Raw genomic sequence first — 18,511 nt, forward strand, 5'->3', positions numbered from 1 at the left:
ATCCATTAATGAGTGCTGTAAAATTTGTGTTAAGTACTGTAAAGGATACAAAAATGGGTTGTTAAATGTAGCAATGTTTAAGTGTAACATGGTCCCACCACCAGAGGGCACTAGCGGTAACCTTAACGCAACTTCATCTCTAAGGCTGGGTCGATATAAATAAAATAAATAAGAATCAACTGTATCTTTAGGAATACTGAGTGCTATTGTGAACAACTTTAAATCAGTACAAGCTGCACTTTGTAACCCAAACCACTGGTTCAGTTTAGTTGCCTAAGTAGCTATTTGGAATCAGCTCAAATGTATTGGCACTGCACTTCCGCTAGAGTGATTAACATTATGGAGCCTTAACACGGGAACGTTAACGTACACAGGGAGCAGATAAAAACCGCGACTTGATGCCAAAAGCAAGTGGCAGGAAGGGCTCAACCGCAGGGATCTTGAGCACAATGATTTAACCCGATTTTCTTTGGCGTGGACGATTCAACGAGCGACGTGTAGAACAGTAGGCGGTGAAAGTAATGAGAATCACAATAAGCACTGGCCATCCGGTGTGACTGATCAATTCAAAGGGTAAGGGGGCCAGATGGCTGAAAGGACGTTGGGGTTTGGGGGCTGTCACCCCCCCCCCCCCCATCTGTCTCCCTCTTACTCAGGATGGTTAGAAGTGGTGGGGGGTGATAAGAGCTGGTGGTTAGAGGTACTGGCTTTTGAGACGGAGGGGACAGGCAATTAAAAAATAGGAGAATGCATAGACTAGGAGACAACCGCACTAAAGAGGTGTTCAGTCGCCAATCTGTTTAAGAGCTGTCTAACAGCATCTAAAAGAGTCTCTTCAGTGTTCAATAATGGAACACTGCAGCTTTTTATTCACCACTGCCAATTTTTTGATGCACAGTCGCTATTAAATGATTTTATTGAATGACTGTTGTTCAAATGGCATCCTGACTAGGGTGTCCCCTGTCTTATACACTCTACTGTCTGGGATAGGCTCCAAGGCTTGGCGAGACCCTCAAGAGTATTTAAGAATACTCACTTAATAAGAGGCTATGGAAGACGAGTGTATGAACTGTTGCTTGAACTGAACATTTCGTGCTATACAAGAGGGTTTTCCAAAAAAAAAAAAAAAAGAAACCCCTTGATGACATGTGACAAAACCGAAAGTGAAAGTATATTCTCTAATCTTGAATTTTTAATCCTTTAAGTTGGTTAGTTGTGATCACATCATGTAGCAGAGAGGTGCTTATAGGTGTTACTGGGGACTTATAGATGGTCCATACTCTTGGTGATGGAGTTGTGAAGGCTTAGGGCCCGGGAGTTGCGGTCGGCTCTATCTGGGCCAGTGAGCACTCCTGGGGACTGGGAGGGGTCGCTGGACGAGGGTAGATCTTCCAGCCCTATAGACTGCAAAAAAGGAAGGAGTAAGTGTTCAGGCAGGCTGCCACAGACCGTATTTTACAGCCATTCATAGAGTACCCTGCTGCTTCCAGAACTTTTAATGAGGGGTTTCCCAAAATCTCCCATTAGCAACTTACATAGTTGGAACCGTTCAGCTGCAACGCTGCAACTAGGTAAGTTGCTAATATTGTTAGCAACTGTGCTTTTGGGAAATGTTCCCCAGAACCTCACATGATCATTAAAGAAGTCACAGATGGGGGGGGGGGGGGGGGCTCCACTCATACCTGCATCTGCTGCTCCTGGCTGTCTAGTGGCACCTTGGGTTTGGCCGCCAAAATGAGGTCGGGCGTGGCGTCACGTAGCTCCGTGACTTTCTCATAGGCCGGCTCATCCGCCCCCATGTCCACGTCTTCGCTCATTGGCCTGCCAGGTGGAGAAGGACACAGATGATCGGTCACTGCCCAAGAGGAAACCCTTGAAGTGTTAAAGTGCAAACTTCATTGCTACAAGAGCAACTCTTAGCATGATGTTAATCAGTACCGGTTGAAGCCCATGTGGTGCCCTAGGCAAGCTTCACTGCTGGCGCCCCCCATCTAAGACAAAGTGAGATTGGCTTGCTAAGTCAGCACCCCCTCAGAAGATGGCATCCTAAGTGGCCACCTATGTCAGCTAATCAGTTGACTGGCACTGATGTCAAGCTAAAAGCATCTGTGATAACAGTGGAGCCGGCGTACCCATCACCAGAGTCCTGGTAAGTGCCGTGCCTCTCCTGGGAGCAGCTGCGTGACGGTGGGGAGGTACTGACTTCCAGGGTCTCGGTGGTGGGCTGGTCCTGGGGCGAGGTGGCCTGTACAAGGGGGAGGCTTGGAGAGGATGGTCGGGATCCCGGCTGTCCATCCTCTGGCGCCGTTGACACAGGTGGGTCCTCCCTGCCTTCATAAGGCTCCGCACCCCCTTTCTCACGCTCCACCACTTCCTCCTCCTGCTCCTGCTCCTCCTCTTCATCCTCCCTCTCGTCCAGCACCCAGGCCTCCCCAGTCGGCTCCTCCCCCGCCTTCCGCTCTGCATCCTGGATGGCCTTTTGATACAGCTCGGAGAAGCTCCTACAGCCCGGACAGGGAGCCAGAATCAGCCATCAGTATGGAATCACCAGGTGTCCAGCACCACACAGGACACTGATAATATCAATTGGCTACCCTGCCTGTCAATCTTTAGAAATTGCCCAATCAGCATGTTAAAAAACAGTTCATTTACATTTAACATTCTCGTCCTAACTGCACCTCTTCACTGAAATATGCTGATTTATTTTTTGTTGTCAAGTGTAAATGAATGAAATGGTCAGTAGTTTCTGCTTCAAAGTAATTCCAGAAATAAAGAAGCTGGTTCAGACCAGTCGAAAGTCAATGTGTCTATAAACAGCAGCCACCTCTGAATGACAGTTCAAAGCAGATTTCAATCATACCGAGAATTAAAATAAACCCGGCTGCTGCTTGCTTGAGAAGGAGTGCTTGTTATTGTGGGATTATAATATTACCATAACCATAAAAATGACTCAATAATATGTAGAAACTTGAATGAAATTTTACAGAGGAGGTTAATTGTTCCGCACTTGTCAGTCACTCATGGCTCCGCTTATGGGACTGGGTCTAGAACAACATTTATGTTTTTTAAACGGACGTTAAAGAGGTTGAAAGAGCATCCTGTCAGCACCGGAAAGAGGGATTTTAAAGTGGAAGGTGTTATCCACTTGTGTTCAGCCCTGCATTATGTCAGGCCAACACTATTATATTGTATCAGCCTTATGATTATTTCAAAATATGGAAATCAGGCAGGATTATTATTGTCAAGCTCCTTCACATGAAATTTCTGCTTTTGTTCCCGCCATATTGTGAACAAATCCGTCCACCTGACAGCGAAAGAATATGGAATTACATATTTGCTCCTCATAAATATCATAAATCACACGCCTGTTGGCACACTGGCTGATAAAAACAAACAGCTATCTGCCCAGGGGGGTGTGCAGTTGCCCGTATTGTGTTGCCATGACGACCGTCTCCCCATCCCCCCACCCCACATGCTGTCTCACCTGCGCGGCTTGCCGTTCTCATCCGGCGGGATGACAGTGAGCTGGATTTTGGGGGCAGAGCGCAGCAGACACGCCCTGGCCTCTGCCTCCAGAGTCACCAGCGGCTGGCCACACAGCCGCACCACCCGGTCGGCCAGCTGCAGGCCCCCGCTGTCGGCGTAGCCAAACCGTTGGAGGTCCGTCACAAAGCCTTCCTCGCTCAGAGAGAAGCCGGGCTGCCCCGCTCCATCACGCAGCGGCATCACCTCCCTCGCCTCGCAGCCTCTGGTCACTATCTGTGGGTTGGGCATGTATTCAAATGACACAGCATTAAGGGGGGTATAAAGTATGTATCGAAAATTCGAAAAATGTATCGAAAAATACAATAGCGGTAACGCTCCCTGTACCTCAAGCCTCTGCACCACCTCCCGAATGTCCTCTGTTTGGCTCTCGGGGACGCTGACCGACACAACTTCCCCCCTCTCGTAGAAGATATCCAGACTAGCCCCGCCCCTACCGCTGCCATCCATCATTGCCTTCCAGCCAATCACGTCACGGCAGCAGCAGTTGAAGACCACCCTTCGGGTACACCTCTCAATTAGCACCACTGACTCAGCGGACACGCCCAGCAGACAGGGCAAGCTCTGCCCAAGGATGCCGTCTCCCTGTGCTGTCACTGCCCACACCAGGGCCCCGGCACTGTGCAGCTCCGCCCCTTTCGCTCCCTTCAGCTTGTCCTTGCGCTTGCCACCTAGCGAGAGCAAGGGGAACTTGGTGGAGGAGTCGATGGGCGTGGTGGTGACGTAGTTCTCTGCCAGGTCCTTCAAGTACTCCTGCCGTGTACGCATGGCCATGGAGCGGAACTTCTCGGACTTCTCAGCAGCGTTTTCCGCATTCACGGCCTTGGCCAGCAGGAAGTCCCGGAATGCCGTGGAGCGAGGGAAGCGTGCCCCCTTAGGGAACAGCGGCCCAAACAGCGGAATGTCCTTGGAGCGTGTCACGGCCACCCTGAAGCACAGCGTACACAAGCCAGACAGAGACACACAGGGAAGAATAAGACTGCAACACCTGTGACACTCTTTCCTGACTTAAAACATGAGGAAAAAAAGGATTTTCATGCATCAGACAGTGACGGCTGTAATTTAAGATGCTACAACATAATGACAGCTTGTCTTTGTAACGTGGACATGTGACCAGTTCCAGGAGAAGCTACCTATAGTAGGTGCGGTCACTACATGGGTGGTGGACCTGGACGACGATGAACACATGCTGGAAGTGGGATCGAATGGCTCTGGGTGTGAAGGGCAAGGCGCCGGGCTCCTGGAAGACGATGGTCACAATGTCGTTGCCGATGTGCCTCTTCCTCAGTAGCTGCGACGTAGACGTACAGGGAAGGGAACGGGATGAAAGCAGTTGCTGGTTTTCTCTTTCACTCCTCAACGTTATCTCACTCACTCAGGCCTCATATATTGACTTTCAAATACAATTACAGCACATTTCTATATCAAAAAACCATCACTGCTAAGCACAAAGATCACAGTGGTATAACATGGGTTGGCCTGGTATACGAGTCAAGTGCACAAAGGTTATCTGGGCACAATTTCTGAGGGTGGTACTCAGAACCATAACATCAGACCATCTCCGTACCTGCTGGGTGTTGTTGGCTGTGTACGGGAGCATGGTGGACACGTGGAACATGATCTCATAGTCCTGGTACCGGGTGTACAGGGAATGGGTGCCCGTGGAGTCCGCTGCATAGATAAAAACACGGGGCATGTTTTTGGGAGGTACTGAGACGAAGGTAGGGGATTGGTGTGAGAGGGTATGCTCGAGTAAGGGCACTGACTCTTGGTGTCAAGCTGAGCCCGGTATTTCTCGAAGCCCCGCAGACGAACACGCTCGCCCAGCAGGTCCAGGAACTCCTCGAAGGCGGGTCCAGCGTTCTCGTTGTTGTACATGTCTTCCTCTGAGCTTTGGCTGGCCCGGCAGTACATCACCCCAACCTTCCTCTGGAAATTCAGCTGGAGGGGTGTAGGGTGGCTGTGCTTATTCACAATTGTGGGGGCTCTGCCCATCCTTGTCCCTCAAGGGCGGCCGGTTAGACTCACCCCCTGCTCGTCCAGCTTCAGCAGGGTGTCCCGGACCTTGGGTGAGGTGGAGGCCAGCCGCAGACAATGCAGGTTCAGCTCTGGGATAATGTGCTCCAGCAGTCGCTTGGGGGAGAGGCCACGGGGGGTGGTGTGGCGGGCAGCCGAGGGCACCGATTCCTCCAGGACAGATCCCCTGAGGGTCTTCAGCTGAAAAGGAAGCAAGGCGGTTTTATTATTGGGGTGGTTTTGTGATTGTGCCATTTAGGTCCTATAGTTGTGTTGTGTTGGCATGTCCACCTCTGCAAGTAGGTATAACTAGTACCTCTGTGGTACGAAAGATGATCCTGTAGTTATACTGGGCACCACTGGAACCTTCTTTCTCCTCCCGGCGGAAACTGATGGCCACCGGTCCAAGGCGGTCATCCATGCCAAAGAAATTCTGGTGGTCTGTAAATAAGGGTCAGATGTTCATTAATGATGGTCATTTCAGGAGCATCGATCAAGGGAAAATGGGCTAATGGTTCATACACCACTTTACCAACAAAATCTCTTATCCTGTTCCTCCTGCTTCTCATTTTCACTAATGGCCATAAGCAGAATCACGGGATCACAAAGACACGGGCATGAAGGACAAAAGCAGTGAGAAAAAGCTAAAGGGATAGACCTACTTGGCAAGACCAGTGGCAGAGAGAGAGAGAGAGAGAGAGATGATTCTTCCTCTTGCAAGAGGTGGTCAAGCTTTACTTACACCTCACCTGCAACATGCTTAACAGTCATGTGCTACCAGGCTAATTAGCCTTCTGTCCTATGGCCCTGTCACAACTGAGGAGAAGAATGGTTGCCTGTCTTCCTCGTAGTAGTTTGTATACTTCCTGAAACATAATCAACCTGATTCTAGTGTGAGAAGTCAATGAGGCAAAAAGAGGCAATGTGAGAATGAACCAAAAAGACACCAAGGGATGCATGGCTTACCTTTCATGTAGAAGTACTTGCGGTAATAGTGGGCTCCCAGGTCAGCAAACTCAATGAAGAAGTTGCTCTTGCCCTGTTGTTGCACATGGCTCTCCTTAGGCTCTTCCAGGACAGAGACGGCATCGTTGGGGCACTGCAGGCTTGGCCGCAGTCCCCCCGGCTCCCGTGCCCGTCCAAGCCCTGCCCGTTCCTCACCACCCATCTCGTTCCGGAAGTGCGGACAGCTGAGGAGCAGGTCATTGCCATTGCCGTCGCCCTCATCCAGTGGCAGCAGCAACTGCTCAGGGTCATCGGCGCTGCCAGTTCCACTCCCTCCCAGAGAAGGTGAGGGAGGGCCCCCGAGGGTTGGGGGTCGCAACTGGGAGGCTGCTGAAGCCCCTGAAGTGATGTTCTTTTTGCGGCCGATGCTGTCTCTGCTTGACGCCACTTCCTGCAGGTCAAACAGGATGCTCTGCACATCATAGTGCGCAAAGTTGCGCACCCAAGCACCTCCTCCCAGGTTGTCAACAGGAACTGGCTGGGGGATCAGAGGAGGGGTGGGTTTAGACTTCTTGCTTTGCACCTCCGGCTTAGGAGGCTTGACCGGTTTTGTAGTGTCCACCACAGCAGGGGTGGAAAGCCCCCGGAAAAAGCCTTCTGGATCCGGGGCAGAATTCTGCAGCCCGAGCAGAAGGAAAGGGTCCTTGAAGTGTAGAGAAGAGGGGCTAAGTGGACCTTGATCCTCACTGCTGGGTGCTTGGGCTTGTGTCTGCCGCTCCAGGGATGAGAGGCTGCCATACTCCCTGTGCAGAGCCATCCCAGGGTCCCCCAGTACCCTGGCGTCTCCTGACCCAGCCTTTTCAGCTCCTGTTCTGGCTACCTTCCCTGCCCCTTTAGCTGAGGAGTCCAGATCCCCGAGCGTGACGTCACTGTTGCTCCTCTGCATGATGTGACCCCGGCCCAAGGCTCGCAGGTTCAACCCAACCCGGCAAGTTGTCAGGCTCTCTCCTTCCGGCGCATCCTCGTCCTTTCTGGGAGGCCACTCAGCTATCCGTGTCCGAACACCGCTGTCACGCTTGGGGTCGAAGCTGACCGATGCTACGGGGGGCCGAGGACTCTGCCGGCGGAACTTGCGGATGAAGAGGTCGTCCGACTGCATGATTGCTTCAGCCTTGCTTGTGAACTGCTTTCAAGCTTATCCCTGGCGTGCTCCTTTTCACTTTCTACTCGCTTCAAGGTAGGCCGTGTTAAGAGATGGGAATGGACACACACTCACACACATATGCTGACTAACAAACAGTATGACACTGGCTATGCAAAGCCTTAGCTTATGTACCAGAAAACCAGGCCTACTTCTTCACAGCCAATCAGAACGACGTTCTTTGCAAGTTTCACAATTCAGGTAACTTTCCAATAAGCCTTCCGTGGGGGAAGACAATGGGAAGATCCTTGGGGCAGATTAAATCGTCAGTTCATCCTCAAGAGCGAGGAGGAATGGAAACATGGCATCCCATCATGGACAGTATAGGACACCCAGAAATTGAGCCTGGTTCCATGTTTATTTGGTGTGCTGATTTGCTACAAAACTAATGTCTCTATTCCTGACATTATGGATTGGCTGCTCCTCGCAAGACCCCTGCAACTTTGCCAACCTGCCCATTGTAAAGAGGGCAGGCAAATTTGATATAGCTGGCAAGCTAGCTGCAGGGAGCGAGCCAATTCAATGGGAAAGACTGGGGCTGTACCAATGCTCCTCTCCTGACAAACAGGGGACCCTCATCAGCCTCTCGGTCCCATCCTCTGCAACTTTTTACTCCGTGTCTCCTAGGGGATCTCTTCGGGTTTTCATTGCGCCGTCTAGATGGAGAGATGCAAAGCAATGTGTCACCAAAACTCTTCTCTGTTTTGAATGGCATATTACACAGATTTCCTGGGCGACCCTCACTCAACGAAACAAGACTGCTGGATTACATGCAACGCCTGCGAAACAGGCTACACACATAAAGCAACCCACCTACTCAGATTCTATGCTTACACATTGATGCAACTCAGTGTCGAGCATACTGGTGAGGACTCTAAAGTACTCTAAAAGTGAAATCACTCGGTACTGTGACAGACGTAGCCAGGACACACTTTTGACAAGTAAGCGGAGAGCCACCACTCGAGAAAATATGCATCATTACAACAGCAAGCCCACTATGGTAATTTGCATGCTTGAAACCTCGGATGCATTATACATTATACACGAGCACAAGCTACAAAATTGTCAGGATGACAATGGAGAGCCATGAGCAAGTACTGTCAGTCAGCATGGAGTGAACAGTGTGTGCTTGTATGTATGTGCGTGATCGATCGATTACCCAAGCAAAGGATTAAATAACAATGAAAGACCAGCAGTACCACCACGCTAACCACCGAAGGCACTCACTCACATCCCTCCTCTCTATCCCACTCTCCTGCTTGCATTCTCCCACCCCTCCCCCCACATCTCAGCTCTGCGCTAGTAAACTAAACCCTCTCCCAGGAGGTTGTCGAGGAATAAAGTGCAAGAAGTCAGGCGTCACTGCAGAGATGCCAAGGCACTGCAGGAGGAACGCCATTCCTGCTCCCAGCTCCCCGATAGTGCTGCATCCGTGTGCGGGATGCTTGCTTTGGACCCTGCACCTCTCCAGAGATCACAGTGACTGGAGTAGACTGGCTTTCTGTTTCAACCAAAATGACCCATATCTGATTCACGTGGCCCATGCATCTTCATGTACTGTAATACCAAGACATTCTATTGTTTACCAAGCTACAATCAAACCATTTCACCCAAGCAAGGCACTAAATACCAAGAGCAATCTATAGCAAGCTCTGAATTTTAAACCAGGGTTTTAAACTACTGAATAATAGCTATTTTATAATGAAAAATAAAATCATCTTACCTTTAATTTACGCTTTTTAATATCAACAGTAATCATTCTTTTTTTAGATCCAGCGCCTCAGTAAACACATCACAGGCATCATCCACATCAAGACTGTAAAGCAGGGTGATTTCAGAGGGGAAACGAGACCCAGTTATTCAGAGATTTCCTGTTTCTCTTCGCTTTCCGTAAGAAACACCTCGGCTGGATTTGACTGTAGATTTCACCACAAGGTGCAGCTCTGCATCTACACACCCTTCCTGTACCCCAACCACCGCTGGATTTACACAAAGTCTTTGTCCCCCAGCCTGGCCTCACATCGATATGCATTTTTATTTAGCAGATGCTCTTGTTCAAAGCGATGCACAAGTAAGGCAAGTGGGGGAGGGGGGAGCAGCGAGTGGCTTAGTGGGCTAAGTCGCTCTGCCCCTTATCGAAAATTCACCAAATTGAGCCCCAGCCTTGGCAGAACAGTCACATGTCCTTAACCTCCTGCTCCAGGGGCACCACACGTGGCCCCCAAACAATGGAGAACAAGATGGGGTCTGTAAAGAGAAGCATTCCAATGTACCTGCACTCGGGCAAATGGAAAATAAAAAAATTATCAATTAGGATTTATTAAATAGCACCTTATAAGCACATGTGCTGTCGAGGAGTCGGTCAGGTGTATGTGTAGCTAGGCTGAGCTTCCAATGAATGTAAGCAGTATAAGAGCGAGATCTACATAACATCTTTCTATGCATGACTACATAGATGCATTCAGGGATGCCGCTGAAGATTTCAGGCCTCGTGAAGGCATATTGTATTGGGCCCCCAACCCACACCAATCAGATTGTGTTCCAGATTATTTAGGGCAACAGTCATTCAGGAGCCCTTGGAATCATCGTAACCCCCCCACGGCACCCCAGGATACATCCATATATTCTTAAATCATATTTACATTTACATATTAATATTTATTTTACCTAAGTGTTTGTCCTATATCTCCTTACCCAGTGTCTGTCTGCAAGAAACACGCAAGTAAGCATCACATTATACACAGAACCATACTAGTACAAATGAGACCTTTGAATCCTTGAATGAATATTGAATGAATGACCCCAGTTACACTGGGCACAAGGTCACACTACGGGCAATTTACAGATACCAATTCATCAAAGTGCATGCAATTAAGGGGTGGCATGGTGGTGCAATAGCTTGTGATTTACCCCACATCTCTGAGACCAGGGTTCAAGTCTCTTTCATGGCTCCATGTGTGGGGTTGCATGTTCTCTACATGTCCTGGTGTGGCCTCTTTCAGGTTAGCCCCCTCCCCCACAGCCCAAAAACATGCAGAGGTTCATTGGAGTTACCAAAATTGCCCATAGGTGTAGCTGTGTGAGTGAATGGTGTGTGAATATGCCCCGCGATGGGCTGGTAGCCCAATCCTGAGTTGTCCCCCACCTCGTTCTCATAGCCTCCAGGTTACCGGAAATGGATGGACAGGTGCATGCCATTACATAAGAGGTGGGACATAAGAGGGAACCTCACACAACGGAAACAAAACATGCAAAGTCAAAGCGGGATCCCGATGCCCTGGGGCAAATGCCACCCACTGTATTTCTCTGTTGCCTTACTGCTAATGAATATTGATAGAGCTTGTGTTTAAATATTAATTATGTGTGGTAATAGTCGTAAATTTTAGCTTTGCTACTGTCTGCTCAGACAACTATGCAATCCAATATGCACAGGAGACTAATTACCATTATGATGATGTTAATAACGCACGATACACACGTACACATATGCAGATGAATTACGCTAGTCCCGTGCACTTTCATTATTTTTGCTTTCGCGGTTATTCTTGTGGTTGGTGGGAGTTTCCTTTGCTGTCGGCTCAACTCTCAATTTCGAAGCTCTGTGATCAAATCTGGAAACATCGGGAGCATCGATATGTTGTGAGGATATTGTGAGAATATCCTCTTGAAATTTTACAGATGCGCGTTTGTACAAAAGGCTACAAAATGCACGCTCCGGTGGTCTATTTCTGAGCGACTCCGTAGCAGAAAGATGCGAGTTTTTAATGCGATGCCTGCGCCGGATCTCCGCTCCGCCTGCGAGCCACAGCTCCGAGAGACACGGCAAAGACCATTAAACGCCAGTGAAGGGAAACCGATATTTCAGATTCATTTAAATACATGGCAATTAAAACCGCTTATCGAACACAACGCGCACCATTAGCACGCGCCATACAGGCATCGTAGCTTATTTTAATAGCGTTAAATTAGCGAAGACGCAGACTTGCAGTTAAATTTCACAGTCGATGTGTTTCATTTGGTTCGTGTGTTATTTTTAAGAATTGGTGACCATTACATCGGACATATATCGGAAATATAGCTACCGTAATTCATGAAAGGCATGAATCGATTTAGGTGTAAAAGAGAAACCTGGCAGAGATGTAGTAAAGGCTTTTATTTCTGCTGAGGCCTCTTATTTTGAGGTTATGTGGCGTTAATACTTCTAATCTGCTTGCTGCTGTTTATATACTGGATGAGATAAAGTCTATGACTTCATATATGGTTGGTTATGCAGAGAGTTTTGGGTTCGACTCCCTCATTTCCTGTGTATGGCTGGCTATCATTGTGTTTGGTTCTCAATCCTGCTGTGTTGTTCAGGATTTTGTTCAGGTTTTTAATTAATTTGTCTGTCGAAATTTCCCACAATGTCCTGGTGTATTTGTGAGCGTGTGCCCTGCAAAGGACTGGCGTCCCAACCAGGGTAATCTTCTTTGGTAGGCTCCAAACACAACACAGCCCAGAACTGGACAAGCGAATATGAAAATGGATGCATTATTAGAACAATTTATATAGCCCAACACTATAGCAAATTAGCCTTCACGGTTTCAGCTTCTATAGAAGACAAGTCTGTTCCCTGCCTTGACTCTTCTCAGTGGACAGGAAGCCAGCCCGTTGCCCTCAACTCAGAGTGCAAATTAACACCACATGGAGGAAACCTGGTGTTGATCTTCTTCTCATGTGACCTGGCCAGCGATGCTTTCTCACGTTGAATTTTCAGCGATATCGGCCACACTTCGGTGTCTCCCCACACCCAAGGCCACATCAAGGACGGACACGGGTCTTAAAGAAACACTCTGGGTCTGGCAGGTGTTATTTTTACTTTCTGCTCTTGCCGCTGTGTCGGAGGTAAACCAGAGCACCGCACACAAAGGACCTCGGTCGTGATACGACATCTATGCCCGTCACCTCGGAGAGGCAGCTCAGTAGCTATGAGTCACCATGTAGGCTGAATCCCAGAATGCACTGCTACGTCGCTGAAGCACTCTGGAGCTCTTGTGCCATGACGGCACTGGCTCTCTCGTGGAAGCGCGACCGAATTACGCACCGCTGAACATGTCAGAAAAAAATGCCTGTGACTGTGTGCAGAGCAGTTAGAGCGAATGTTTGTTGTCCGTAAGTCGTTTATTTCTAGGTCGGTGGTGACAGCTTACTTCCAGGACTGCATTCGGCACCAAGCTTTCCACACCAGACTGCGTTCAAGGAAGCAGAGAAACCATAAAACCTCACATTAATTAATGACCAGTTCTACACGGACAAAGTCTCAGATTCCCAGTGACACAGACTGCAAGCCAATCAGGATTGTGATTGGTCCAAAGTCGATGACATCACGGCAGCGAGAACTCGCGCATTTTCAATTAGAAGGCTTTAAATTTGTCTATTTGACATTTACTTACAAAAAGGGTCAAATCTGGGGATTCAACCACAAAGGGTTCATGGCCAAGAGATTTAACCGCTTTCTAAGATACCGCATTGGTCTTCTCCGGAAAAGCTTATAACTGTGGCATCAGAAAGTGATTCTCGATAAAGTGGTAAAATAATCTAGCACTTGCTGGAATTAGTCATTCGTAGCATTTAAACTAACGTGACCATTATGACTAATGCGTGTCTTTCTTCCCCGGCAGCGTCACACATCTTGATGCACTTTGTCATTTTCTCCAAGCTCGTGTCGGACGCACCCACTACTGCTTCTGGCATGATTACGCCACACCACCTCTCTGGCCCCAAACCCGGCCCGGGATCGACACTTCAAGCACCTCGGAGTCTCGGAAGCCATCCCACCTGCATCCCAGTTGACGCAGCCTTCGTTCCGTGGTCCTTCTTCCAAGGACACCCCGACACCTAATTACTCATTACTGCGGCTTGCATAATATTTGCAGTGAATTAATTAGCCTGATTACATTACATTACAACATATGGCAGTATAATAGAGATGATCATTTTGTTCATCAACTGCACATGCAAGTCAGTATCCATATATTATGTATATGTTATATATTACCTATAAAAGCATCACAATAAACAGCAGTCTTACAACAGGTTCACTGACAGTTTTCCAACTTATCAGCCTTACGGTTGACATTTATCTTCGACTGATAGCAGCTCTCTCTCACATGTATTCTTTATGAAGAATCCTCCTTAAACCTTTTTTTTCTGGTTAGCACTGTTGCCTCATGTCTCTGGGACAAGGGTGTGAGTCTCTGTCACGGCTCCATGTGTGTGGAGTTTGCCTGTTCTAACCGGAACGTTGTGGGGTCTCGTCCAGGGACTTCAGTTCTTCCCCCCCGTAGTCCAAAAAAATTTTTTTTTATTATTATTAATATTATTATTTGGAGTTATCAAATTCCCGTAGGTGTGAATGGTGTGTCAGTGTGCCCCGTGATGGATCGGCGCCCCCATCCAGAGTTGTTCCCTGTCTTGTGCCTGTAGACTCCAGGGTAGGTTCTAGACCCCCTGTGATCCTGAATAGGACAAGCGGTCACAGAAAATGGATGGATGGATGGATGGATGGAACGTCATATTAGCATAAAGGCTATGAGATGACTGGAAATAACCACAAAGCTAAAACCTGGCAGTGTCTGGATTCTCAGGAAGTCATTCGACAGAAGTTCATGCTCCCCTCTGACCTCGGTCTAATCTCCAAAACCCGCTGTGGAGTCTACAGCGCTTAAGCAGCTCAAAGGTCAGCCAGTGACCTTTAAGGGGAGAGCGGCGAAACATCGCTTTCTGTAGATGATCGAAATCATCAGGGATGCGGGACATACATGATGTTAATCCCAAAGATAATCGCTTCCACTCTAATACCCACATTCATATAAAACATAACTGCGAATGACTGTTAGCTACCGCAGTGCAGCACAGGGGTTGACTCCTGTCCAGTATCTCTGTCATTAAATAACTCACATTGTCCTCTTAACGGTCCTGATGGACTTGTGTATAGCTATTGATTGGTACCATTTTCACGATGTCCCTCCGACATGCCAGTTCGGTACAAACTCCATCCCGTCTCTTGACGTTGTCACTTCTCAGTCGGCCCGGTTTCCCTTTGTCGTCACGTTCGTTGCTGACCGTCGGCTCAAGACGAAGCGCCGAGCGTACAGGTGTCTTCACAATGTGTCATTGCCGTGGATACCATAGCCCAGGTGATGGATTTAAATTCAACTGGCTGCTTTCCACCAACGCTTATATGACAATGATAATAATTGTTCTTATCGATCCTGTTTTCGGTAGCTAGTTATCCTTCCGGGATATAGAGCAGCGTGTAAAGCGGGCCTGAGTCTGGATGGGGAGCCAGCCCCATTGTTAGGCCATCGCAAACAAAGGTGTGACAGGCGGAGATAAGAGTCCACATCCTATTGCAGACAGCTGACAACGTAGAGCGGGAGAGAAAGGAAAAACAGCAGCGAAAAAATGAAAACCAAACGGAGGGGAGATAAACGTTTTTTTTTTTTTTTTTCAGAGGAGACTGTAGTCGTTTGGTCTGTTTCAGTTATAAGGAAGGGAGCATGAGAAACTGAATTGAGAGAAGGTTTGCCAGCCGATGACTGGCAGAGAGAACGGGACAGAGGACACTTTCATCAGGCCTAACAAGCCAAACAGCTGAGTTATTGTCTTTTTAAGGGGTTGGTGTGTAACTCAGCGAGGTTAGCAATATGTGCCTTGCATCCGGAAGGGCATGGTTTCCAATCCCATAGCCGACGTACGCATATCACCGTTGAACCCTTGAGCAAGACTCTTGACCCCAACAACTCCTCACTTGTGTGTTACGTCGGACAAAAGCGCCTGCTAAATAGATTTTTTTTTTATCGCCTGCTAAATTATTATTTTTTTCCGGTGCAGACTTTCAGTGCCTCCCCATTGCCCGCCTGTCTTGGGTGGCACTAAATTATCGATGGGCCAGATATCACGCCGCATCTGCCCGCCCTTTCCTTCCCCTGGCGGTCGCACGGAAGCGATGGGTGTGGTTGCTTTGCCCGGCAGAAATGCTGCACTGGCGTAACCGTATAAAAAAAAAAGAAGAAAAAAACAAGCCCAGGGCCCCCAGGGGGGTGACACTCCTTTTTATGATTAACTGTTTTTTTAGATCAATAATTCATAACGATGTCAAAAAAAAAGCCCAGAACAGCCTAAGGGCGAGCTGGGGCCCCTCCCTCTCTCGCACTCTCTTTCCGCCTCCATCCTTCTTTTGCCGTCTAGCAGGAAAGGAGCTTGCAGATGCTGGGGTGGGGGGTGGGGTGGGGGGGTGCTAAGTAATTGGTTCTGGCCTCACACTCTCCTTTTGTCATGCGGTTATCTGTGCTTTTATTTTATACTGCTGGCTGGTGTCTAATTAAGTTATTGGGTCTCTGGAGGAATTCCGGACCACCCACTTAATAGATTGACTGGAAATAAGGTTACTAGTCAAAACGGGGGGAGTATGTGAAGGGGGGGAGGGGGGCTCTTGATTGGGACCCCCCCCCCCCAGACAGTCCATGTTTTTGCTCTCTCCAGCTCCCTGCCAGATAGTCCACATTTTAAACGAATGACTTAATGAGAGTAGCATTTACACAGGCTTTTCAAGACACCCAAAGTGCTTCACAGAAGAAATGGGGAACCATTTCAACCACCCCCCCCACTGTGTAGCCCCCACCTGGATGATGCGACGGCAGTCATTCTGCGCCAGTACGCTCACCAGACAGTAGCTAAGGTGGTGAAGAGGCAGGAGAGTATTCACCAATCAGATACAGGGGATGATTAGGAGGCCAGATCTGATAGGGCCACAGGGGACAACATTAGGCAGGACATCGGGGTACCACTCCCAATCTTTCGAAAGATGCCCAGGGATCTTTTATGACCTTTTATGTCTCCTTCCAGCTTTGTGCCAAACAGTCCACATTTTTGCTACCGGGAGCCGGGAGGGAGCAAAAACATGGGCTGTATGGCGGTCCCCGAGGACCGGGTCGGGAAACTAAAGGGTCCCATTTGGCTTTGCCATGCTACTGTGCTGCAGTGGGGCATGCTGGGAATGCAGAATCTTAAATCCCGTACTAGATCTAAGGAGTACACAGCACGATTCGAGGATTTGGTGTGTTGATCTTATTGATCGCTGCACAGGAAATTGATGTTAGATGATGTGGACTGTTCCTTTTATACTCCAATCGTCTTGCCCATGGTGACACAACAGAGCTGAAAATGCACCCAGGGACGTCGCTTTAGATCTGCTTTTTGTTCTGTCGGTACCATTCTAGTACCCGACTGTGATATTGCTGTTAAGGCCTCAGCTACATTAAGATGCGCAGAGCAGCAGTGGTGTGATAGTTAGAGAAGCGAGCTTGTAATCCAAAGGTTGCTGTTTTCAATCCCCAACCAACAAAGTACCACTGAGGTTCCCTGAATGAGGTACTGCTTCCCAGCTCCACAACTGGTCCACTGAGGTAGTATTTTGATGTTTGAATTAGTTACTTAAAATAACTCATTACCGAAATTTTGTTACTGAACACATTTTCTCTCTTTAGAAAAACTCACTATCGCAATATTGTAAATGTATTATCTATTTTCCAGCTGCCGCTGATTAAGACCGACTCCCACAGCCTCCTTTCTGTATCCGCGTCACAACGCCGAGAGGGTTAATCATAATCTTGTCCCGCATACGCAGATTAGTTTATTGGATGAACCTCGAGTGAATCTAGGCCGCGGAAAGTAGACAAAGATCATGGACTAAAACCGGGGGCACTTCTCAGTTTCGCTCTCACCATTAGATGGTTAGTGATGGATTCCTGAGCCCTACCCAAAGAGGACCTGGTGTTGGTTGGGGGGGGGGGGGGGCGGGGGGGGGGAATGAAGAGGGGAAAGACGGTAGGCGCCATTTTGATCCCAGCTTGGGGGCTGTTCTGCTTGTTGCATTGCATGATCATCAAAGGATTTGGATAAGTCAGGCTTAATATTCATTATTAATGCACTTAGGGAAATGCTGAATGAGGATGGGGGAGGGACTGACTCTAGGGTGGGTGGGGGCATGCTAGTCATTCGTAAGGAACTCCTGTGACCGTACCTCCACTTAGGGGGCTGCTGGTTCATGGAAACCACATTGCTTCTCCTAAACACCAATCTTGCACCTCCATGGCGATCCATCTGATGGTCACGTCCACCACTCAAGTAGCACTTATCTATCATATTATATTGTCGGCGTGTGTTATAGGGAGACACGTTCAGTTAGCATGGCAAATGCAGGCGACCGTGTTACTCGTGTGAGCGCCCCCTGGTGTTTAAAAACCGAGGGTACAACAACATAGATCTTTCCAGGGATCCTTTACATTTTACTCATTTATTCAAAGCAATATACTTTTTTTTTCTCCGCGGTTTAAACGCCTTGCTCAGGGGTCCAACAGTGAAATCACTCAACCGACCCTGGGATTTGACCTGACAACCTTCTGATCACAAGTACAGTATCATAATCCAATAAGACAGACACTGCCCCCTACAGGAGAATCCTGGATGCCCCGCAGTTAGACCTCAACTTTGAGGCCCTATATTTGCATTGCATGTGCACTGGTGTACTGTACTGGAGGGACATATGCTGTCAATCACTGCCAGGTTTATCATAATTGGAAGTGTCATAAACCAGTGGGTGATTAATTGTCCCAGCTTTCGCTCTTCATCAGGATACAGTATAACTGCTTTTAAGAAACCCACGGAAAATCACAGTAAAATGTTCTGCATGTCTACTTTTTGGCAATTTAAAACTAATTTGTTTGAAAATTATGTATCCTACATGCAATTGATGATGTCCTT

General features: G+C 48.3%; 1 protein-coding gene across 7 annotated transcripts in view; it reads right to left on the bottom strand.

Annotated features, from left to right (window-relative positions):
* zmp:0000001168 (signal-induced proliferation-associated 1-like protein 2) overlaps nucleotides 1-18,511 on the bottom strand; it is a 35,982-nt gene that overhangs the window by 5,377 nt on the left and 12,094 nt on the right. For 6 of the 7 annotated variants that reach the window (XM_049004500.1, XM_049004498.1, XM_049004499.1 and 3 more), the window contains exons 2-12: nucleotides 6,526-8,361; nucleotides 5,876-6,000; nucleotides 5,572-5,760; nucleotides 5,310-5,484; nucleotides 5,111-5,214; nucleotides 4,677-4,834; nucleotides 3,871-4,471; nucleotides 3,485-3,759; nucleotides 2,133-2,501; nucleotides 1,683-1,821; nucleotides 1,281-1,404 (exon numbers count right to left, since the gene is read on the bottom strand). In XM_049004500.1, the coding sequence (XP_048860457.1) occupies nucleotides 1,281-1,404; nucleotides 1,683-1,821; nucleotides 2,133-2,501; nucleotides 3,485-3,759; nucleotides 3,871-4,471; nucleotides 4,677-4,834; nucleotides 5,111-5,214; nucleotides 5,310-5,484; nucleotides 5,572-5,760; nucleotides 5,876-6,000; nucleotides 6,526-7,663 (3,397 nt within the window). In that variant the 5' untranslated portion in view covers nucleotides 7,664-8,361. Of the gene's footprint in view, nucleotides 1-1,280; nucleotides 1,405-1,682; nucleotides 1,822-1,938; nucleotides 1,992-2,132; nucleotides 2,502-3,484; nucleotides 3,760-3,870; nucleotides 4,472-4,676; nucleotides 4,835-5,110; nucleotides 5,215-5,309; nucleotides 5,485-5,571; nucleotides 5,761-5,875; nucleotides 6,001-6,525; nucleotides 8,362-18,511 lie in introns of those variants that run through there. The other variant, XM_049004501.1, reaches the window with a different exon arrangement.

The sequence above is a fragment of the Brienomyrus brachyistius genome, unplaced genomic scaffold, assembly GCF_023856365.1.
Source record: "Brienomyrus brachyistius isolate T26 unplaced genomic scaffold, BBRACH_0.4 scaffold105, whole genome shotgun sequence".
Classification (NCBI taxonomy): Eukaryota; Metazoa; Chordata; class Actinopteri; order Osteoglossiformes; family Mormyridae; genus Brienomyrus; species Brienomyrus brachyistius.